At 43.2% G+C, this 25,380-nt stretch overlaps 1 protein-coding gene across 1 annotated transcript; it reads left to right on the top strand.

Annotated features, from left to right (window-relative positions):
• The first annotated feature begins 67 nt into the window (after positions 1–67).
• LOC112217193 (tandem C2 domains nuclear protein) lies at positions 68–24,962 on the top strand. The gene is made up of 12 exons (XM_042325116.1): positions 68–154; positions 406–476; positions 1,472–1,669; positions 2,025–2,171; positions 3,086–3,162; positions 4,928–5,009; positions 7,619–7,719; positions 9,703–9,819; positions 12,780–12,971; positions 23,317–23,422; positions 23,804–24,000; positions 24,186–24,962. The coding sequence occupies exons 2-12, from the start codon at positions 407–409 to the stop codon at positions 24,294–24,296; spliced, it is 1,398 nt and encodes a 465-aa protein (XP_042181050.1). The 5' UTR covers positions 68–154; position 406; the 3' UTR covers positions 24,297–24,962.
• The last annotated feature ends 418 nt before the right edge of the window (positions 24,963–25,380 follow it).

The raw sequence follows: 25,380 nt of genomic DNA, 5'->3' as shown, positions 1-25,380 counted from the left end.
CACGACGGGCACTAGGACCTAAAACGTGTCTGTGGTTCCAGTGGAAGTTAAGGACGAGGACAGTGTGGGAGAATACCCACTATTCCAGCTGTTCTATAGAGAAGTACTGAAAGAAGTTGTGCGTCTTCCCGGGGCGGGAATATCTGCTTAGCAGGTTTTCATAAATTTGTTTTAGTTTGGTTAATGTGGTTATTGTGAGATGATAATAATTGCTGAAATGTCTAGGAATCGTTTCTACCTATGTATCTCTTCTCATCAGAAGATATAGCTGACTCCTGTCAATTCATTTCTTGAACTATTCTGTCGTCAGAAAGATACATCGCAGTCAAACTTTCAAGCGGTATTACAGTTGGCTTCGTGCTGCTGTTTATTCTGCTGTGTACTCTGATTACGACTCTATTACAGCATGGCAATGGAATGCATCAAGAACTGCTGCAAGACCTTCCTAGGCAAGGACGCTGAGATAGAACAGCAAGGTAAATTGTTAATTTTATACATATAAAAAATAAATAAATAGCCTATTGGATTACTCCTTGGCTTATATTATATCACCCATTTATCAAATGTTTATTAAAGAAAATACATTGATTAGCCTTTATGTTATTTTTCCCTCTTTTTGATGTAGTACCATATAGTTTACAGCCTGATTTATTTAACCAGGCAAGTCAGTTAAGAACAAATTCTTATTTATAACGATGGTCTAGGAACAGTGGGTTAACTGGTCTAGGAACAGTGGGTTAACTGGTCTAGGAACAGTGGGTTAACTGGTCTAGGAACAGTGGGTTAACTGGTCTAGGAACAGTGGGTTAACTGGCCTAGGAACAGTGGCTTAACTGGAACAGTGGGTTAACTGGAACAGTGGGTTAACTGGTCTAGGAACAGTGGGTTAACTGGTCTAGGAACAGTGGGTTAACTGGAACAGTGGGTTAACTGGTCTAGGAACAGTGGGTTAACTGGTCTAGGAACAGTGGGGTTAACTGGTCTAGGAACAGTGGGTTAACTGGTCTAGGAACAGTGGGTTAACTGGTCTAGGAACAGTGGGTTAACTGGTCTAGGAACAGTGGGTTAACTGGTCTAGGAACAGTGGGTTAACTGGCCTAGGAACAGTGGGTTAACTGGTCTAGGAACAGTGGGAACAGTGGGTTAACTGGCCTAGGAACAGTGGGTTAACTGGTCTAGGAACAGTGGGTTAACTGGAACAGTGGGTTAACTGGTCTAGGAACAGTGGGTTAACTGGTCTAGGAACAGTGGGTTAACTGGAACAGTGGGTTAACTGCCTTGTTCAGGGGGCAGAACGACAGATTTTTAGATTGTCAGCTCGGGGGTTTGAACTTGCAACCTTTCAGTTACTAGTCCAACGCTCTAACCACTAGGCTACCCTGCCGCCCCGTTTATAAAATGTGATGGATGTCTACTACTTAGTAAACTGAAGTCCCTCTGAGGAAAAATAATGGTTTATTCTACTTTGTAGTTATTACAATGAAGATGCCCCCTGCCAGAGCTATCTCAGGTGGCCCCAGGAAGGGTGTAGGGGTATCAGAGGACTATCTCCTCTCTAAACTCCCCTTGGATGGAAAAGAGATCCCCTTTGTCCTCCCCACGTTCAAACCTTCCTACATCCAACCACGAGGATCACGTTACCTCGGCTATCAGACACCAGGGCTACACAGTATGTATGAAGTCATTCAATCAGTGTCTTTACTGTCACAAATGTGGACATTTTTTACAACCACCATTGTCTGGGCTTTTCTCAGAGCGAAAATGTATATCAATTAATGTTTTATTGCTAATATCATAATGTACATACTGTATTGATTATGGCAATAATCTCTCTGTGTGTACCCCGGGTTTAGGTGATGTGTTATGTAACCTCTGACCTGTGACCTCTAACCTCTATGTATCCCAGGTTTAGGGGATGTGTTAGGTAACCTCTGACCTGTGACCTCTAACCTCTGTGTATCCCAGGTTTAGGGAATGTGTTATGTAACTTCTGACCTGTGACCTCTAACCTCTATGGACCCCAGGTTCAGCCAGGAGCACCTATGCAGAGAGGAAGGCGGAACTGTCAGGGGCCAGTCACATAGTCTATAACCCCGACTCCTCCCCCAACATGTCTCCCGGAACAACACGACACAGCAATCTGAAAAAGAGTCCCCGGGGCTCAGATTCAGGTGTGTACTATAATATCACCCTGACCCCTGACCCTGTACTGTAATATCACCCCTGACCCCTAACCCTGTACTGTAATATCACCCTGACCCCTAACCCTGTACTGTAATATCACCCTGACCCCTAACCCTGTACTGTAATATCACCCCTGACCCCTAACCCTGCACTGTAATATCACCCTGACCCCTGACCCTGTACTGTAATATCACCCTAAACCTGTACTGTAATATCACCCTAACTCTGTACACTAAATATCACCCTGACCCCTAACCCTGTACTGTGATATTACCCTGACCCCTAACCCTGTACTGTGATATCACCCTGACCCCTAACTCTGTACTGTGATATCACCCTGACCCCTAACTCTGTACTGTGATATCACCCTGACCCCTAACTCTGTACTGTAATATCACCCTGACCCCTAACCCTGTACTGTAATATCACCCTGACCCCTGACCCTGTACTGTAATATCACCCTGACCCTAACTCTGTACTGTAATATCACCCTAACTCTGTACTGTGATATCACCCTGACCCCTAACTCTGTACTGTAATATCACCCTAACTCTGTACTGTGATATCACCCTGACCCCTAACTCTGTACTGTAATATCACCCTGACCCCTAACTCTGTACTGTAATATCACCCTGACCCCTAGTGTACTGTAATATCACCCCTGACCCCTAGTGTACTGTAATATCACGGATAAGAAAAGTCCTACCAGCTCATATTGGTTTATATGTGAGGAGAGACCAGGACCTGTGGATCAGGTGTGTACTGTAAAACCATAAAGAGAAAAGAATCCCGTCATCATATTGCAAATACTGAGATTTTCCTGTGCCTTAGTAACTATTTGCTTAGCTTTCACATTTGGGGAAATGGTATCTTAGCTTAATACGGTTTGCTTGGCTTTCAGGTGGGAATGTGACGACTGGGAATCTGAGCAAATCCCTGTATGACTTGTCCAACTCCAACCCTCCCAGCCACATACAGGTGAGTGAGGATGTTTATGCAATAACCAAACCACCTGTATTGTTTACCTCTGACACATTCAGTATGAAACCAAAGCCTAAATCCACCTATGAGCTGCCATATCTTTGTGTTCCTGTCGTCCACATGTAAAGTCGTTGTGCGTCACCCCCGCTCGGCCACATTCATGGTTTCCATTGACTGTCACTCACCTCTCGGCCTCTGAAAGACGGCGCAAAGCTCTGTTGATTGTGTTGAAGGAAGTGGTAATCAATCACAATAATATGTAAGGGTTTGGTTAGGGCTGGTCTGGGTGGGGTCCTCTTGGCTGTATTAGTAATATAAGGGGTATTGTATTGCACCATACTCGCCAGTCATCAACAACACCGTTGGTTACCAGGTATATATTGATAGTGTGCATTTGTTATGACTACTTTTGGTCTCATGTCTCGCCCCCCAAAAAAAAAAAAAAAAAACACGATAAACATCACAATCTATCGTACAGAACCTCGTGATAAATAATGTGATAAACTTCAGTTTGACTATGTGTTTCACAGTGTACTGATATTAGGCTTGCATCCTAAATTGCTCCCTATTCCCTACGTAGTGACCTATGGGCCCTGGACAAACAGTAGTTCACTATAAAGGACATAGGGACACATCCTGGACCTGGTTGAACCTGGGCCAGAACTTTGTGATTGGATGCTTAGTGTGTTGTATTGTTAGTTGCTCTCGTGCCTTATCAGGGACGTCTAGCTGTTGCTGTTTAGTGTAATATCAGGGAAGTCTAGCTGTTGAGCTGTTGCTGTTTAGTGTAATATCAGGGAAGTCTAGCTGTTGATTTGTTGCTGTTTAGTGTAATATCAGGGAAGTCTAGCTGTTGATTTGTTGCTGTTTAGTGTAATATCAGGGACGTCTAGCTGTTGAGCTGTTGCTGTTTAGTGTAATATCAGGGAAGTCTAGCTGTTGATTTGTTGCTGTTTAGTGTAATATCAGGGAAGTCTAGCTGTTGATTTGTTGCTGTTTAGTGTAATATCAGGGACGTCTATCTGTTGCTGTTTAGTGTAATATCAGGGAAGTCTAGCTGTTGAGCTGTTGCTGTTGAGTGTAATATCAGGGAAGTCTAGCTGTTGCTGTTGAGTGTAATATCAGGGAAGTCTAGCTGTTGCTGTTGAGTGTAATATCAGGGAAGTCTAGCTGTTGCTGTTTAGTGTAATATCAGGGACGTCTATCTGTTGCTGTTTAGTGTAATATGGGGGAAGTCTAGCTGTTGCTGTGTATTATGTAGTGTATTATGTAGTGTAATATGTAGTGTAATATGTAGTGTAATATGTAGTGTATTATGTAGTGTAATATGTAGTGTAATATGTAGTGTATTATGTAGTGTAATATGTAGGTTGTCTCTGTGTAATATGTAGTGTAATATGTAGTGTATTATGTAGTGTAATATGTAGTGTATTATGTAGTGTAATATGTAGTGTAATATGTAGTGTAATATGTAGTGTATTATGTAGTGTAATATGTAGTGTAATATGTAGTGTATTATGTAGTGTAATATGTAGTGTAATATGTAGTGTAATATGTAGTGTATTATGTAGTGTAATATGTAGTGTAATATGTAGTGTATTCATGCAGAGATAATAATACTCAGTCTGTTTGAACATCCTGTTCATGTCCTGTTGATTTCATGTTTTAATGTCACGCAAGGTTGTCTCTGTGTTTATTATGACAGTGTGTCCAGGGCCTAACACGTGTGTGTGTGTGTGTGTGTGTGTGTGTCCCATTGTAGCGTTACGACAGTGTGTCCAGTGTCCAGAGCAGCAGTGCATCGTCCTCCCAGAGGGACTCCCTGGAGAACAGCCGTAGCCTTGGTAACCATTACACACACACACACACACACCCCAGTCGTAGCCTTGGTAACCAATATAAAGGAAACACTAAACCCTGACAACAGAACAAAGACAACAATCCACTTCCTAACAGACTTTGTCAGAATTATTATTTGTTATTTAGGAGGAAAATAAAACACTGACACAATGCTCTGTTGGTGTTTTCCATTGATCTGACACACACACACACACACACTGTTGGTGTTTTCCATTGACACACACACACTCCTGTTGGTGTTTTCACACACACACACACACACACACACTGACATTGATCTGACATGTCTCTGTTGGTGTTTTCACAAATGCAGATGGATTTGTTTATGTTCAATAGCTTGTTTTCCATTGATCTGACATGTCTCTGTTGGTGTTTTCCATTGATCTGACATGTCTCTGTTGGTGTTTTCCATTGATCTGACATGTCTCTGTTGGTGTTTTCCATTGATCTGACATGTCTCTGTTGGTGTTTTCCATTGATCTGACATGTCTCTGTTGGTGTTTTCCATTGATCTGACATGTCTCCCTGTTGGTGTTTTCCATTGATCTGACATGTCTCTGTTGGTGTTTTCCATTGATCTGACATGTCTCTCTGTTGGTGTTTTCCATTGATCTGACATGTCTCTGTTGGTGTTTTCCATTGATCTGACATGTCTCTGTTGGTGTTTTCCATTGATCTGACATGTCTCTCTGTTGGTGTTTTCCATTGATCTGACATGTCTCCCTGTTGGTGTTTTCCATTGATCTGACATGTCTCTGTTGGTGTTTTCCATTGATCTGACATGTCTCTCTGTTGGTGTTTTCCATTGATCTGACAAGTCTCTGTTGGTGTTTTCCATTGATCTGACATGTCTCTCTGTTGGTGTTTTCCATTGATCTGACATGTCTCTGTTGGTGTTTTCCATTGATCTGACATGTCTCTGTTGGTGTTTTCCATTGATCTGACATGTCTCTCTGTTGGTGTTTTCCATTGATCTGACATGTCTCTGTTGGTGTTTTCCATTGATCTGACATATCTCTCTGTTGGTGTTTTCCATTGATCTGACATGCCTCTGTTGGTGTTTTCCATTGATCTGACATGTCTCTGTTGGTGTTTTCCATTGATCTGACATGTCTCTGTTGGTGTTTTCCATTGATCTGACATGTCTCTCTGTTGGTGTTTTCCATTGATCTGACATGTCTCTGTTGGTGTTTTCCATTGATCTGACATGTCTCTGTTGGTGTTTTCCATTGATCTGACATGTCTCTCTGTTGGTGTTTTCCATTGAACTGACATGTCTCTGTTGGTGTTTTCCATTGATCTGACATGTCTCTGTTGGTGTTTTCCATTGATCTGACATGTCTCTGTTGGTGTTTTCCATTGATCTGACATGTCTCTGTTGGTGTTTTCCATTGATCTGACATGTCTCTGTTGGTGTTTTCCATTGATCTGACATGTCTCTGTTGGTGTTTTCCATTGATCTGACATGTCTCTCTGTTGGTGTTTTCCATTGATCTGACATGTCTCTGTTGGTGTTTTCCATTGATCTGACATGTCTCTGTTGGTGTTTTCCATTGATCTGACATGTCTCTGTTGGTGTTTTCCATTGATCTGACATGTCTCTGTTGGTGTTTTCCATTGATCTGACATGTCTCTGTTGGTATTTTCCATTGATCTGACATGTCTCTGTTGGTGTTTTCCATTGATCTGACATGTCTCTCTGTTGGTGTTTTCCATTGATCTGACATGTCTCTGTTGGTGTTTTCCATTGATCTGACATGTCTCTGTTGGTGTTTTCCATTGATCTGACATGTCTCTGTTGGTGTTTTCCATTGATCTGACATGTCTCTGTTGGTGTTTTCCATTGATCTGACATGTCTCTGTTGGTGTTTTCCATTGATCTGACATGTCTCTGTTGGTGTTTTCCATTGATCTGACATGTCTCTCTGTTGGTGTTTTCCATTGATCTGACATGTCTCCCTGTTGGTGTTTTCCATTGATCTGACATGTCTCCCTGTTGGTGTTTTCCATTGATCTGACATGTCTCTGTTGGTGTTTTCGATTGATCTGACATGTCTCTCTGTTGGTGTTTTCCATTGATCTGACATGTCTCTGTTGGTGTTTTCCATTGATCTGACATGTCTCTGTTGGTGTTTTCCATTGATCTGACATGTCTCTGTTGGTGTTTTCCATTGATCTGACATGTCTCTCTGTTGGTGTTTTCCATTGATCTGACATGTCTCTCTGTTGGTGTTTTCCATTGATCTGACAAGTCTCTGTTGGTGTTTTCCATTGATCTGACATGTCTCTCTGTTGGTGTTTTCCATTGATCTGACATGTCTCTGTTGGTGTTTTCCATTGATTTGACATGTCTCTCTGTTGGTGTTTTCCATTGATCTGACATGTCTCTGTTGGTGTTTTCCAATGATCTGACATGTCTCTGTTGGTGTTTTCTATTGATCTGACATGTCTCTGTTGGTGTTTTCCATTGATCTGACATGTCTCTGTTGGTGTTTTCCATTGATCTGACATGTCTCTCTGTTGGTGTTTTCCATTGATCTGACATGTCTCTGTTGGTGTTTTCCATTGAACCGACATGTGTCTGTCTTTGTAGAGTCCATCACGTTGTCTGGAGATGAGAGAGACTTGGGCAAGGTGTGTGTCCGGCTGAGTTACCAGGAGGCCCTGGAGCAGGTGTGGATCACGTTGGTACAGGTACGGTTATAGGCCGCGGGACGAAGGTGCTACCCAGGGGACTGAACCCACCTACCCATAGGACTGAAGGGCCCATTGTACCTGCCTACTAGGTGACTGAATGGAGCCTCTGTCTCAGATTGTTGGACCAGAAACCAGGACCCAGAAACTCCATCTCAATTTCTCCTCTCTCTCACAAGTCACTACTCTGTTAACTTCTGAGAAGTGTTTTACTGAGGAGAAATAATCACTACTTTGAGAGGTATTTTAGTGAAGAAAAATAATCACTGCTTTGAGTTTATTTTTCAAATGTAAAGTAGATTAAGAACCACTTCCGTTCCAATCACAAATTAGAAGGTCTGATCATATCACAAAATACGATCACAACGTAGATACACTCAGACCTCTAACTCTGGAGCCGGGCCTCTAACTCTGTAGTCAGACCTCTAACTCTGTAGTTAGACCTCTAACTCTGTAGCCGGGCCTCTAACTCTGTAGTCAGACCTCTAACTCTGTAGTCAGATCTCTAACTCTGTAGTCAGATCTCTAACTCTGTAGTCAGATCTCTAACTCTGTAGTCAGATCTCTAACTCTGTAGTCAGATCTCTAACTCTGTAGTCAGATCTCTAACTCTGTAGTCAGATCTCTAACTCTGTAGCCGGGCCTCTAACTCTGTAGTCAGACCTCTAACTCTGTAGTCAGACCTCTAACTCTGTAGCCAGACCTCTAACTCTGTAGTCAGATCTCTAACTCTGTAGCCGGGCCTCTAACTCTGTAGTCAGACCTCTAACTCTGTAGTCAGATCTCTAACTCTGTAGCCGGGCCTCTAACTCTGAAGTCAGACCTCTAACTCTGTAGACGGGCCTCTAACTCTGTAGTTAGACCTCTAACTCTGTAGCCGGGCCTCTAACTCTGTAGTCAGACCTCTACCTCTGTAGACGGGCCTCTAATTCTGTAGTCAGACCTCTAACTCTGTAGTCAGACCTCTAACTCTGTAGCCGGGCCTCTAACTCTGTAGTCAGACCTCTACCTCTGTAGCCGGGCCTCTAACTATGTAGTCAGACCTCTACCTCTGTAGCCGGGCCTCTAACTCTGTAGTCAGATCTCTAACTCTGTAGTCAGACCTCTACCTCTGTAGCCGGGCCTCTAACTATGTAGTCAGACCTCTACCTCTGTAGCCGGGCCTCTAACTCTGTAGTCAGATCTCTAACTCTGTAGTCAGATCTCTAACTCTGTAGTCAGATCTCTAACTCTGTAGTCAGATCTCTAACTCTGTAGCCGGGCCTCTAACTCTGTAGTCAGACCTCTAACTCTGTAGTCAGACCTCTAACTCTGTAGTCAGACCTCTAACTCTGTAGTCAGATCTCTAACTCTGTAGCCGGGCCTCTAACTCTGAAGTCAGACCTCTAACTCTGTAGCCGGGCCTCTAACTCTGTAGTCAGACCTCTAACTCTGTAGCCGGGCCTCTAACTCTGTAGTCAGACCTCTAACTCTGTAGCCGGGCCTCTAACTCTGTAGTCAGACTAACTCTGTAGATGGGCATCCTCTGTAGCCAGACCTCTAACTCTGTAGTCAGACCTCTAACTCTGTAGTCAGGACCTCTAACTACTGAGCTCTAACTCTGTAGTCAGACCTCTAACTCTGTAGCCGGGCCTCTAACTCTGTAGTCAGACCTCTACCTCTGTAGCCGGGCCTCTAACTATGTAGTCAGACCTCTACCTCTGTAGCCGGGCCTCTAACTCTGTAGTCAGATCTCTAACTCTGTAGATGGGCATCTAACTCTGTAGCCAGACCTCTAACTCTGTAGTCAGACCTCTAACTCTGTAGTCAGACCTCTAACTCTGTAGACGGGCCTCTAATTCTGTAGACTGAGCTCTAACTCTGTAGCCGGGTTCTCTAACTCTGTAGCCGGGCCTCTAACTCTGTAGCCGGGCCTCTAACTCTGTAGCCGGGCCTCTAACTCTGTAGCCAGACCTTCAATTATTCTTTCTCTCCTTCTCTCAGTGTAAGGATGTGTCCCTCGTCCAGAACAGCAGTGAGCAGCAGCAGATTAGCTTTAAAGGCATCATCACTATGAGCAAACCAGTACAGTTCAAGAGCTCCGTCAAGGAAGGTTCTCCGGTAAGTTATTTAACATCTGCCTTCTGTTTGATAGAGAGGAAATGTCTGTCTGGGAGAAAGTAAAAGTTATTCTCTCTGGCAACTAACGTTCTTCCATCCTCTCCCCTGGGCATTACATTGGCTAACCTGGTCATGTATCCACAAAGCGTCTCTGAGTAGGAGTGCTGATCTAGAATCAGTTTTGCCTTTTAGATCATAATGAATAAGATTATATGGACAGATCCTAGATCAGAATGAATAAGACTATATGGACAGATCCTAGATCAGAATGAATAAGACTATATGGACAGATCCTAGATCAGAATGAATAAGACTATATGGACAGATCCTAGATCAGAATGAATAAGACTATATGGACAGATCCTAGATCAGAATGAATAAGACTATATGGACAGATCCTAGATCAGAATGAATATGACTATATGGACAGATCCTAGATCAGAATGAATAAGATTATATGGACAGATCCTAGATCAGCACTCATTCTCTAAGATGCTTTGTGGATACAGGCCCAGCTGTTTTTTTTTATTTATTTGGCCTTTATTTAACTAGGCAAGTCAGTTAAGAACACATTTTCAATGATGGCCTAGGAACAGTGGGTTAACTGCCTGTTCAGGGGCAGAACGACTGCTCAGGGATTTGAACTTGCAACCTTTCGGTTATTAGTACAACTCTCTAGCCACTAGGCTACCCTGCCACCCCAAAACCAAGGAAGATAGATAGATAGATAGATAGATAGATAGATAGATAGATAGATAGATAGATAGATAGATAGATAGATAGATAGATAGATAGATAGATAGATAGATAGATAGATAGATAGATAGATAGATAGATAGATAGATAGATAGATAGATAGATAGATAGATAGATAGATAGATAGATAGATAGATAGATAGATAGATAGATAGATAGATAGATAGATAGATAGATAGATAGATAGATAGAGAGAGAGATGAGCTCTGAGCTCCGCGTCACTGGCTTTTAGTTCTCACTGGTAGTTTAGCCTCTTGTCGAGCGCAGTGTTTCTGTTGTTGAGCTGTTGCAGGCCTGAAGAGTCAATGGCTGTAAATTAGGTGAGAACAGGATTCATCCATTTGCACTGTTGATGCTTTTTGCTCCACTAGGTTCTACGAGTAAGTGAAGAAACAATGTGATCCTCTCTGATAACATACTACCAGGTACTAGTCAGAATGTAGTACCGTCCTAATCTACCAGGTACTAGTCAGAGTGGAGTACCGTCCTAATCTACCAGGCACTAATCAGAGTGGAGTACCGTCCTAATCTACCAGGTACTAGTCAGAGTGGAGTACCATCCTAATCTACCAGGTACTAATCAGAGTGGAGTACCATCCTAATCTACCAGATACTAGTCAGAGTGGAGTACCGTCCTAATCTACCAGGTACTAGTCAGAGTGGCCTAATCTACCAGGTACTAGTCAGATTGGAGTACCATCCTAATCTACCAGGTACTAGTCAGAGTGGAGTACCGTCCTAATCTACCAGGTACTAGTCAGAGTGGCCTAATCTACCAGGTACTAGTCAGAGTGGAGTACCATCCTAATCTACCAGGTACTAGTCAGAGTGGCCTAATCTACCAGGTACTAGTCAGAGTGGAGTACCGTCCTAATCTACCAGGTACTAGTCAGAGTGGCCTAATCTACCAGGTACTAGTCAGAGTGGAGTACCATCCTAATCTACCAGGTACTAGTCAGAGTGGAGTACCATCCTAATCTACCAGGTACTAGTCAGAGTGGCCTAATCTACCAGGTACTAGTCAGAGTGGAGTACCGTCCTAATCTACCAGGTACTAGTCAGAGTGGAGTACCGTCCTAATCTACCAGGTACTAGTCAGAGTGGAGTACCATCCTAATCTACCAGGTACTAGTCAGAGTGGAGTACCATCCTAATCTACCAGGTACTAGTCAGAGTGGAGTACCATCCTAATCTACCAGGTACTAGTCAGAGTGGCCTAATCTACCAGGTACTAGTCAGAGTGGAGTACCGTCCTAATCTACCAGGTACTAGTCAGAGTGGAGTACCATTCTAATCTACCAGGTACTAGTCAGAGTGGAGTACCGTCCTAATCTACCAGATACTAGTCAGAGTGGAGTACCGTCCTAATCTACCAGGTACTAGTCAGAGTGGAGTACCGTCCTAATCTACCAGGTACTAGTCAGAGTGGCCTAATCTACCAGGTCCTAGTCAGAGTGGAGTACCGTCCTAATCTACCAGGTACTAGTCAGAGTGGAGTACCGTCCTAATCTACCAGGTACTAGTCAGAGTGGCCTAATCTACCAGGTACTAGTCAGAGTGGAGTACCATCCTAATCTACCAGGTACTAGTCAGATTGGAGTACCATCCTAATCTACCAGATACTAGTCAGAGTGGAGTACCATCCTAATCTACCAGGTACTAGTCAGAGTGGAGTACCGTCCTAATCTACCAGGTACTAGTCAGAGTGGAGTACCATCCTAATCTACCAGGTACTAGTCAGGGTGGAGTACCATCCTAATCTACCAGGTACTAGTCAGATTGGAGTACCATCCTAATCTACCAGGTACTAGTCAGAGTGGAGTACCGTCCTAATCTACCAGGTACTAGTCAGAGTGGAGTACCATCCTAATCTACCAGGTACTAGTCAGAGTGGAGTACCGTCCTAATCTACCAGGTACTAGTCAGATTGGAGTACCATCCTAATCTACCAGGTACTAGTCAGATTGGAGTACCATCCTAATCTACCAGGTACTAGTCAGAGTGGCCTAATCTACCAGGTACTAGTCAGAGTGGAGTACCATCCTAATCTTCCAGGTACTAGTCAGAGTGGCCTAATCTACCAGGTACTAGTCAGAGTGGAGTACCATCCTAATCTACCAGGTACTAGTCAGAGTGGAGTACCATCCTAATCTTCTATCTCTGCTCCCTCCCTCCCCCTCCCTCCCTCCCTCCCTCCCTCCTAGGACACAGTCTTCATGGAGACCTTTGTGTTTACGGTGCGGCTGCAGCAGCTGCGTTGCAGTGCTCTGGTATTCCGGCTGCAGACCCACCACCCCAGGAAGAGAACGGTGGCAGAGTGTGTCCTCTCCCTCAGACAGCTCGGCCCTGAGGAGACACAGCACTGGATGGAGCTCAGCCCCCTTTCCAAGACCACTGTGAGTATAGAGTTGTACAGCATAGAAAGGATGCCTAGAAAGTCCATTCCAACTCAGTGGCCTTGTGGTTTTGAGTGTCCGCCCTGAGATTGGAACTTTGTGGATTTTGATCAACCGACCGAATCACACCAAAGCGTGTAAAAATGAGTCAGGGAGGTGACCAAGAACCCGATAGTCAAACTGAGCATTTGGGGAAGAAGGGCCTTGGTCTGGAAGGTGACCAAGAACCCGATAGTCACTCTGACAGAGCTCCAGAGTTCCTTTGTGGAGATGGGAGAACCTTCCAGAAGGACAAACATCTTTGCAGAACTCCACCAAGTACTTCGCTACTTGAGTCAACTCTCTCTGCTTTTTCTTTCCGCTACAGCTTTCCACGGTGACCTAGCCACGCCCCCTGTCACTCAAGGAGCAGCATTTGATGTTCCTCAACCACGAGACACTTGTGTTCAGTCTGCATAGTCAATGCAGCACATGCAACAATGTTGACGACAACAATGCTGTTGTCACTTTGCTTCTTAATATAAATCCACTAGCGTTCTGTAACTACACTACTAGCTTGTGTTTCTTACATCTGCAAACAGCTAGTTTGCCTTTTCTTAGCATGTTGCCCAAAGTAGATGTCCTAACCGACTTGCCAACGCTATAGTTTGTTTAACAAGAAATTTGTGGAGTGGTTGAAAAACGAGTTTTAATGACTCCAACCTTTTTTCTTTTTTTTTTGACTACTTTTACTTTTACTTCTCTACATACCTAAAGAAAATACTGTACTTTTTACTCCATACATTTTCCCTGACACCTAAAAGTACTCGTTACATTTGGAATGCTTAGCAGGACAGGAAAATGGTCTAATTCACACACTTATAAAGAGAACATCCCTGTTCATCCCTACTGCCTCTGATATAGCAGACTCACTAAACACAAATGCTTCGTTTGTAAATTATGTCTGAGTGTTGGAGTGTGCCCCTGGCTATCTGTAAATGATGTCTGAGTGTTGGAGTGTGCCCCTGGCTATCTGTAAATGATGTCTGAGTGTTGGAGTGTGGCCCCTGGCTATCTGTAAATGATGTCTGAGTGTTGGAGTGTGCCCCTGGCTATCCGTAAATTGAAAAATCAAGAAAATGGTGCCTACTGGTTTGCTTCATATAAGGAATTTGAAATTATTTATACTTTTACTTTCGATACTTAAGTATATTTTATAAATTACATTTACTTTCGATACTTAAGTATATTTTATAAATTACATTTACTTTTGATGCTTAAGTAAATTTAAAACCAAATACTTTTAGACTTTTATTCAAGTAGTATTTTACTGGGTAACTTTCACTTTTCCTCGAGTCATTTTCTATTAACACATCTTTTACTTTCCACCAATGTAATTGAGTGCAGAAAATGCAGAAATTATAAAGTGCTGAAATTTGTTGAAGTTGAATTGAACAGTATAAACCAATCAGAATGGAGAGAGACCCACTGAAATCACTTAGAATGTACAGTTGAAGTCTGAAGTTTACATACAACTTAGGTTGGAGTCATTAAAACCTCATTTTTCAACCACTCCACAAGTTTCTTGTTAACAAACTATAGTTTTGTGAAGTCGGTTAGGACATCTACCTCGTGAATGACACAAGTAATTTTTCCAACAATTGTTTACAGACAGATTATTCCACGTATCATTCACTGTATCACAATTCCAACAGCTTGGAAAATTCCAGAACATGATGTCATGGCTTTAGAAGCTTCTGATAGGCTAATTGACATCATTTGAGTCAATTGGAGGTGTACCTGTGGATGTATTTCAATGCCGCACAGCAAGGAAGAAGCCACTGCTCCAAAACCGCCATAAAAAAAACAGGCTACGGTTTGCAATTGCACATGGGGACAAAGATCGTACTTTTTGGAGAAATGTTCTCTGGTCTGATGAAACAAAAATAGAACTGTTTGGGCATAATGACCATCATTATGTTTGGAGGAAAAGGGGGAGGCTTGCAAGCTGAAGAACACCATCCCAACCGTGAAGCACGGGGTGGCAGCATCATGTTGTGGAGGTGCTTTGCTGCAGGAGGGACTGGTGCACTTCACAAAATAGATGGCATCATGAGGAAAGAAAATTATGTGGATATGTTGAAGCAACATCACAAGACATCAGTCAGGAAGTTAAAGCTTGGTCACAAATGGGTCTTCCAAATGGACAATGACCCCAAGCATACTTCCAAAGTTGTGGCAATATGACTTAAAGACAACAAAGTCAAGGTATTGGAGTGGCCATCATAAAGCCCTGACCTCAATCCAATAGAACATTTGTGGGCAGAACTGAAAAAGCGTGTGCGAGCAAGGAGGCCTACAAACCTGACTCAGTTACACCAGCTCTGTCAGGAGGAATGGGCCAAAATTCACCCAACTTATTGTGGGAAGCTGGTGGAAGGCTACACGAAACGTTTGACCCAAGTTAAACAATTTAAAGGCCAAATACTAATTGAGTGTATGTAAACTTCTGACCCACTGGGAATGTGATGAAAGAAATAAAAGCTGAAATAAATCATTCTCTCTACTATTATTCTGACATTTAAAATAAAGTGGTGATCCTAACTGACCTAAGACAGGGAAATTTTACTAGGATTAAATGTCAGGAATTGTGTAAAACTGAGTTTAAATGTATTTGGCTAAGGTGTATGTAAACGTCCGACTTCAACTGTATGTGTTGCCACCCTAGGATCACTCACTACTCATAAAGCACACTGGGGTCACTCACTACTCATATAGCACACTGGGATCACTCACTACTCATATAGCACACTGGGATCACTCACTACTCATAAAAGCAAATGTAGAACTTTTATGATTGAAAAACTAAAAATACCGTCAAATACCGTCATACCGTCCGTGATATCATATTTTGGCCATATCGCCCAGCCCTACTTCCAGCAGCACAACGACCCTAAGCACACAGTCAAGACAACGCAGGAGTGGCTTCGGGAGAAGTCTCTGAATGTCCTTGAGTGGCCCAGCCAGAGCCCGGACTTGAACCTGATCGAACATCTCTGGAGAGACCTGAAAATAGCTGTGCAGCGACGCTCCTCATCCAACCTGACAGAGCTTGAGGTGTTCTGCAGAGAAGAATGGGAGAAACTCCCCAAAAACTCCCCAAAGGTGCTTCAACAAAGTACTGAGTAAAGGGTCTGAATACTTATGTAAATGTGATATTTCCTTTATTCATTATTTATATATAAATTTGCAAACATTTCTAAAAACCTGTTTTTGCTTTGTCATTATGAGGCATTGTGATGTCATTATGGGGTATTGTGATGTCATGATGGGGTATTGTGATGTCATTATTGACGAGGGGGAAAAAACAATTTACTCAATTTTAGAATAAACTGTCGTAAGAATATGTGGACAAAGTCAAGGGGTCTGAATACTTTCCCGAATGCACAGTTATATATTTAGTCCCTGTTTTCTATTCAGTGAATTTCATTGAGAAAAAAAGCCCAAGTTTTCACTCACGAACCTGCAGCCACTAGTTAGCTTGTCAGTAGAGTATCCCTCTAAACACCAACTTGTCCTCTGGGAGTGTTCCTCTGAACACCAACCTGTCCTCTGGGAGTATCCCTCTAAACACCAACCTGTCCTCTGGGAGTATCCCTCTAAACACCAACCTGTCCTCTGGGAGTATCCCTCTAAACACCAACCTGTCCTCTGGGAGTATCCCTCTAAACACCAACCTGTCCTCTGGGAGTATCCCTCTAAACACCAACCTGTCCTCTGGGAGTATCCCTCTAAACACCAACCTGTCCTCTGGGAGTATCCCTCTAAACACCAACCTGTCCTCTGGAAGTATCCCTCTAAACACCAACCTGTTCTCTGGGAGTATCGTCTTGGTCCCAGTTGCTGCTTTCATGATTCCTTTTACTGCCCAACTATGACTCACTGGCTTATTTGCAGTTTCTTAAGGCACCCAACCAAGCCCTTAGATAACACAGGCCTTAGACAGAGTCATACATAAGAGTCAAATAAATGACATCTGGGGTCAAAGGTCAAGATTTCAGGTAGTCAAGGTCAGGGTGTTGAGCTTCCCTTTTGTTGTATCCCTCTTTCTGAAATAGACTAACCTGTCCTATGAAGAGTGTGTATTTGAAACAGTGGATACAATACATGCATCTTTAGAAAAAAGCCTTTATGTAAGGCTCATTTTGTGGAGAGTTGTTGACTGACGGGGGTTATAGACTCATTATGTGGAGAGTTGTTGACCGGGGTTATAGACTCATTATGTGGAGAGTTGTTGAGGGGGGTTATAGACTCATTATGTGGAGAGTTGTTGACCAGGGTTATAGACTCATTATGTGGAGAGTTGTTGACGGGGGTTATAGACTCATTATGTGGAGAGTTGTTGACCGGGGTTATAGACTCATTATGTGGAGAGTTGTTGACCGGGGTTATAGACTCATTATGTGGAGAGTTGTTGACTGACGGGGGTTATAGACTCATTATGTGGAGAGCTGTTGACCGGGGTTATAGACTCATTATGTGGAGAGTTGTTGACCGGGGTTATAGACTCATTTTTTGGAGAGTTGTTGACGGGGTTATAGGTGGAGAGTTGTTAGGGGGTTATAGGCTCATTATGTGGAGAGTTGTTGACCGGGGTTATAGACTCATTATGTGGAGAGTTGTTGACGGGGTTATAGACTCATTATGTGGAGAGTTGTTGACCGGGGTTATAGACTCATTATGTGGAGAGTTGTTGACCGGGGTTATAGACTCATTATGTGGAGAGTTGTTGACTGACGGGGTTATAGACTCATTATGTGGAGAGTTGTTGACCGGGGTTATAGACTCATTATGTGGAGAGTTGTTGACCGGGGTTATAGACTCATTTTTTGGAGAGTTGTTGACCGGGGTTATAGACTCATTATGTGGAGAGTTGTTGAGGGGGTTATAGGCTCATTATGTGGAGAGTTGTTGACCGGGGTTATAGACTCATAATGTGGAGAGTTGTTGACTGACGGGGGTTATAGGCTCATTATGTGGAGAGTTGTTGACCGGGGTTATAGACTCATTATGTGGATAGTTGTTGAGGGGGTTATAGACTCATTATGTGGAGAGTTGTTGACCGGGGTTATAGACTCATTATGTGGAGAGTTGTTGACTGACGGGGGTTATAGGCTCATTATGTGGAGAGTTGTTGACTCATTATGTGGAGAGTTGTTGACTCATTATGTGGAGAGTTGTTGACTCATTATGTGGAGAGTTGTTGACTCATTATGTGGAGAGTTGTTGACTCATTATGTGGAGAGTTGTTGACTCATTATGTGGAGAGTTGTTGACTCATTATGTGGAGAGTTGTTGACTCATTATGTGGAGAGTTGTTGACGGGGGTTATAGACTCATTATGTGGAGAGTTGTTGACCGGGTTTATAGACTCATTATGTGGAGAGTTGTTGACTGACGGGGGTTATAGACTCATTATGTGGAGAGTTGTTGATGGGGGTTATAGACTCATTATGTGGAGAGTTGTTGGGGGTTATAGACTCATTATGTGGAGAGTTGTTGACCGGGTTTATAGACTCATTATGTGGAGAGTTGTTGACTGATGGGGGTTATAGGCTCATTATGTGGAGAGTTATTGACCGGGGTTATAGGCTCATTATGTGGAGAGTTGTTGACCAGGGTTATAGACTCATTATGTGGAGAGTTGTTGACTGACGGGGGTTATAGACTCATTATGTGGAGAGTTGTTGATGGGGGTTATAGACTCATTATGTGGAGAGTTGTTGACGGGGTTATAGACTCATTATGTGGAGAGTTGTTGACCGGGTTTATAGACTCATTATGTGGAGAGTTGTTGACTGACGGGGGTTATAGGCTCATTATGTGGAGAGTTATTGACCGGGGTTATAGGCTCATTATGTGGAGAGTTGTTGACCAGGGTTATAGACTCATTATGTGGAGAGTTGTTGACTGACGGGGGTTATAGGCTCATTATGTGGAGAGTTGTTGACCGGGGTTATAGACTCATTATGTGGAGAGTTGTTGACTGGGGTTATAGACTCATTATGTGGAGAGTTGTTGACCGGGGTTATAGACTCATTATGTGGAGAGTTGTTGACCGGGGTTATAGACTCATTATGTGGAGAGTTGTTGAGGGAGGTTATAGGCTCATTATGTGGAGAGTTGTTGAGGGGGGTTATAGACTCATTATGTGGAGAGTTGTTGAGGGGGTTATAGACTCATTATGTGGAGAGTTGTTGAGGGGGTTATAGGCTCATTATGTGGAGAGTTGTTGACCGGGGTTATAGACTCATTATGTGGAGAGTTGTTGACTGACGGGGTTATAGGCTCATTATGTGGAGAGTTGTTGACCGGGGTTATAGACTCATTATGTGGAGAGTTGTTGACCGGGGTTATAGACTCATTATGTGGAGAGTTGTTGACCGGGGTTATAGACTCATTTTTGGAGAGTTGTTGACCGGGGTTATAGACTCATTATGTGGAGAGTTGTTGAGGGGGTTATAGACTCATTATGTGGATAGTTGTTGAGGGGGGTTATAGACTCATTATGTGGAGAGTTGTTGACCGGGGTTATAGACTCATTATGTGGAGAGTTGTTGACCGGGGTTATAGACTCATTATGTGGAGAGTTGTTGACCGGGGTTATAGACTCATTATGTGGAGAGTTGTTGACCGGGGTTATAGGCTCATTATGTGGAGAGTTATTGACGGGGGTTATAGACTCATTATGTGGAGAGTTGTTGAGGGAGGTTATAGGCTCATTATGTGGAGAGTTGTTGAGGGGGGTTATAGACTCATTATGTGGAGAGTTGTTGAGGGGGGTTATAGGCTCATTATGTGGAGAGTTGTTGAGGGGGGTTATAGACTCATTATTTTGAGATTTGTTGATAGAGATCAGGTGATTTAGAAACGGTTAGAAGCAATGGATGCAATAATATTCTTTAGAAATAGCCTTGTGTAATAATAGTTTTTAATGGACGTTATAGGCATCTGAGGTACAGATGTAGGATCTTAATTTGAGCCAGTTAATTTGAGCTGCATCTGGAAAATAATCATACGGCAACAGAAAATGTGAATTATAATTAATGGACATTTTTGAACGGGTTGATACCGTTTTCATAAGGGAAAATCAAGTCCGAACCTTCAAAGTGGAAATTACAAACTTCAGAAACCTTTTTAAACCTCAAATACACTACAAGTTTTACATGTCCTGCAATGCAGGGGAATTTTTGCCTGCAACCGGGTGATCAAATTACGATCCTACACCTGTATACACAGTCCAGGAAGTTTAAGAAAGGTTATGGACTGTACTTACCGTAACAGGAAATGTCCTTCTACATATTGTTGATGTCAGACCTCAGCATGTCCGCCTTGTGGCTGAAACAGGTCATGCTCCTGGCTGAAAAGCAGTGGCTGTCTGCTGAAAAGAGAAGCAGGAGACGTGTGTCACTTGGCAATGGGAATGTCATTAAGAGCCGACTCTCTGATGCAACATTGGATGTGTACCACATGGCACCCTGTTCCCTATTTTTATTTAAAAATATATACAAATATCCCAATGCCCCAGGGCAGTGATTGGGGACATTGCCCTGTGTAGGGTGCTGTCTTTTGGATGGGACGTTAAACGGGTGTCCTGATTCTCTGTGGCCACTAAAGATCCCATGGCACTTATCGTAAGAGTAGGGGTGTTAACCCCGGTGTCCTGGCTCTCTGAGGTCATTAAAGATCCCGTGGCACTTATCGTAAGAGTAGAGGTGTTAACCCTGGTGTCCTGGCTAAATTCCCAATCTGGCCCTCAAACCATCACGGTCACCTAATCATCCCCAGTTTACAATGGGCTCATTCATCCCCCCCTCCTCTCCCCTGTAACTATTCCCCAAGGTCGTTGCTGCAAATGAGAATGTGTTCTCAGTCAACATACCTGGTAAAAAATAAGGGGTTAAATAAAATGAGTGCACTACTTTTGACCAAGAACCCTATGGAACCTGGACAACAGTAGTGCACTAAATAGGGAATAGGGTGCCATTTGGGATACCGTCATCATGTGATTCTGAAGACCTGAGCTTTGTACTCATGAATCAATGTATGATTGTGTTTAAAGAATATGCTTAAACAAATAATGTGTATTTTCTAGGGGTACATACGGTTATGATTGTGTTTAATGTTGTGATAACCCAGGACATGTACAGTGATCTCCAAAAGTATTGGAACAGTGGCACATTCGTTGTTGTTTTGTCTCTGTACTCCAGCACTTTGAGATTTTAAAACGATACAACGACTACGAGGTTAAGTTGCAGACTGTCGGCTTTAATTTGAGAGTATTGTCATCCACGTCGGGTGAACCGTTTAGAAATGAAAGCCATTTTTTTTGTCCAAAGTCCACCCAAATTTACTTATGTGTATTAAAGTAGTCAAAAGTTTAGTATTTTGTCCCATATTCCTAGCGCGCGATGATTACGTCAATTTGTTGGATTCATTTGCTGTTTGTTTTGGTTGTGTTACAGATTATTTTGTGTCCAATAGAAATGAATGGTAACTAAACTGTTGTATAATTTTGGTGTCACTTTAATTGGAAATAAGAATAGAATATGTTTCTAAACACTTCTACATTCATGTGGATGTTACCATGGTTACGGATCTTCCTGAATGAATCGTGAATAACGATGAGTTAGAAAGTTACAGACACACAACTACTGTACACTACATGGCCAAAAAGTATGTGGACGCCTGCTTCTTGAACGTCTCATTACAAAATCATGGACATTAATATGGAGTTGTTCCCTCCCCTTTGCTGCTATAACAGCCTCCACTCTTCTGGGAAGGCTTTCCACTAGATGTTGGAACATTGCTGCTATAACAGCCTCCACTCTTCTGGGAAGGCTTTCCACTAGATGTTTGAACATTGCTGCTATAACAGCCTCCACTCTTCTGGGAAGGCTTTCCACTAGATGTTGGAACATTGCTGCTATAACAGCCTCCACTCTTCTGGGAAGGCTTTCCACTAGATGTTGGAACATTGCTGCTATAACAGCCTCCACTCTTCTGGGAAGGCTTTCCACTAGATGTCGGAACATTGCTGCTATAACAGCCTCCACTCTTCTGGGAAGGCTTTTTCACTAGATGTTGGAACATTGCTGCTATAACAGCCTCCACTCTTCTGGGAAGGCTTTCCACTAGATGTTGGAACATTGCTGCTATAACAGCCTCCACTCTTCTGGGAAGGCTTTCCACTAGATGTTGGAACATTGCTGCTATAACAGCCTCCACTCTTCTGGGAAGGCTTTCCACTAGATGATGGAACATTGCTGCTATAACAGCCTCCACTCTTCTGGGAAGGCTTTCCACTAGATGTTGGAACATTGGTGCGGCGACTTGCTTCCATTCAGCCACAAGAGCATTAATGAGGTCGGGCACTGATGTTGGACCGATTAGGCCTGGCTCGCAGTCGGCGTTCCAATTCAGCCCAAAGGTGTTCGATGGAGTTGAGGTCAGAGCTCTGTGCAGGCCAGTCAAGTTCTGTGGTCCAGAAGTCAGTGGTAGGTCAAACCTCAGGAGGGACGGAGAGAGGGAAAGGACATTCTGTGGTCCAGAAGTCAGACACAAATCGTCATTATGCTTTCTCAGAAAAGAGACATTCAACAGAATGTTGTTAGACCAAATGATTTAGTCTACCACTTTATGGTACACATAGACAGCACAAACAAGCACAGAACATTCAATTCCTTTCGGTTAACTCCTAAAAAATATCCATGTGGTATTTTCACTATCTTCTTCAACGTGGTACTCCTTCAAACTAATCCACAACGCAAGATGGCACCGACAGAGATGGTCACCTGGCTTCGAGTCCTTACACAAGAATTTCACTACACTCACAATAACATCTGCTAACCATGTGTACGTGACCAATAAAATTTGATTTGATGATTTGACACAGAAGCAGTTTTATCTACCTAGTCTGGCGTTACCATACCTCCAAATCACGTTGTCGTTACGTCGCTACCTAGTCTGGCGTTACCATACCTCCAAATCACGTTGTTGTTATGTCGCTACCTAGTCTCGCGTTACCATGCCTCCAAATCACGTTGTTGTTACGTCGCTACCTAGTCTGGCGTTACCATGCCTCCAAATCACGTTGTTGTTACGTCGCTACCTAGTCTGGCGTTACCATACCTCCAAATCACGTTATCGTCACGCCGCATTAGCTACCTAACCAAGTACAGGCGTTTGGGATGGCACCAGTGTGTTTAGCAACATGAGGTTGTTGGTAGGAAATGTTTGAAACTAGAAATGTGTCCAGTCTCCAGTGTCTGAAGTTTTCCTCTTCTTCCTGTCCGTCTTTCTCCAGGTGTGTCACGCTGAGCTGCACCTGGCCACCTGTTTCCAGCCTGTTAACGGACGCATCCAACTGCAGGTCCTCGCTGCCCAGAACCTCCCTGCTCCACTCAGGCAGGGTAGGTGTCTATTTCACCTGACCAGACATGGGTTCAAAATGTTCGATTGAACTTGCCTGTTGCAATGGAACCAATGGAAAGTCCAACAAGTGCCAACCCTGGCCACAACCAGGCACTCCGGGCAGGCTACAGCAGCAAATACTGAATGTTTTAGAAATATATCTAATAGGATTTGAACCCAGGTCTGGATCTGACCACCTACATGACCATTCATGTACATCATTCTTCAAAAACATTTGAAATTATTTGAATGATGAGTAGTCTTGAGTGGCCATCCTTACAAATCCCGTCTGGTACGTGAGAAGCCTCGGGCTTCCGAGGCTAACGAGTAACCATTTTGCTTGTGTGTGTGTGTGTCCTCCTTCCTCGTCTGTGAAACAGCATTCTTTGTGAAGATAGAGATGCAGCTGTTGGGCAGGGTGGTGATGAAGAAGAAGACTCACGTCCTGAAGTCCTCCGGAGGTCAGCTGACCTGGACTGAGTCTTTCTACTTCCCCTTGGCTCTGGACCAGAGCTTCCTGCTGTCAGTCAAACTGTACAGCCGCCGCTCTGTCAGACGAAAACACTTCCTCGGGCAGGTGATAACGGCTTAACGTACTGAATCTGTTTGACTTTGTTGTTCGTACAACGTTTCTTCTTTTTGCCACTATCCATGTAAAAAAAACGCTCTGCCTATCTCGCTGTCACACACACCAGTAACCACGTGGAGTGTTTGCGTTTCGAAGATTAGCCCAGTTGCATAACAACGTACATTTTTCTGCAGGTTCACCTTGGCTTCGACAGCCCAACGCAGGAAGCAGCAGAGCAGTGGAGGGATAGCATGTCTCACCCCGAGAAGGTGGTGGCTGTATGGCACAGACTCAACGGGTCCTGAAACGCCTGTAGAAACTCACACAGCCTGTAGAAACTCACACAGCCTGTAGAAACTCACACAGCCTGTAGAAACTCACACAGCTCACACAGCCTGTAGAAACTCACACAGCCTGTAGAAACTCACACAACCTGTAGAAACTCACACAGCCTACATTCAAAATGGCACCCTATTTCAGGGGTTCTCAAAGTGGGGTCCACGGAGGTACTGACACGGAGTCTGCGGTCTACATCTCAAAATATATATAAAAAATATATATTTAAAAAAAACAAAGAATATCTTATCAATATAACTAACAACAACAGGTGAAAACACACATTTTCCCATATGGATCTGTGGAATAAGTTTATGGTGTGTAATACAATGTAATATTATTGACCTAAAATGTATGTTCTTAAAGGCCTAGTGCAGTCAAAAATGTGATTTTCCTATGTGTTATATATTAGAGGTTGGAATAATACTGTGAAATTGTGAAAATTATGATAATGCCCTTTAAGTGTAAGAGCTGTTTGAAAAGACCTGAAATGTCATCCTGTTTTGGTCGGATGGACTTTTGGTCTGCCTGGAGACATCACCAGGCGGTAAATGAATTCATCAAATCAAATCCAACTTTATTTGTCACATGCGCCGAAAACGACAGGTGTAGAGACCTTACCGTGAAACGCCCTTAACCAACAGTGCAGTTCAATAAAGAGTTCAGAAAATATTTAACAAGTAAACTAAAGTAAAAATCATTAAAAAGTAACACAATAAAATAACAATAACGAGACTATATACAGGGGGTATCAGTACCGAGTTAATGTGCGGGGGTACAGGTTAGTCAAGGTTATTTGTACATGTAGATAGGGGTGAAGTGGCTGTACACAGAAAATAAACAGAGAGTTTAGTGGAGGGGGGTGTCAATGTAAATAGTTCAGGTAGACATTTGATTAATTGTTCAGCGGTCTTATGGCTTGGGGGGGTAGAAGCTGTTAAGGAGACTTTTGGTCCCAGACTTGACGCTCCGGTAACGCTTGCCGTGCGGTAGCAGAGAGAACAGTCTGTGATTCGGGTGACTGGAGTAATCGCAGTTCTGATGACCAGGAGT

The sequence above is a fragment of the Oncorhynchus tshawytscha genome, linkage group LG08 (assembly GCF_018296145.1).
Source record: "Oncorhynchus tshawytscha isolate Ot180627B linkage group LG08, Otsh_v2.0, whole genome shotgun sequence".
Classification (NCBI taxonomy): domain Eukaryota; kingdom Metazoa; phylum Chordata; class Actinopteri; order Salmoniformes; family Salmonidae; genus Oncorhynchus; species Oncorhynchus tshawytscha.
The sequence above is the reverse complement of the archived record's forward strand: the minus strand, read 5'-3'. Positions and strand labels throughout refer to the sequence as shown.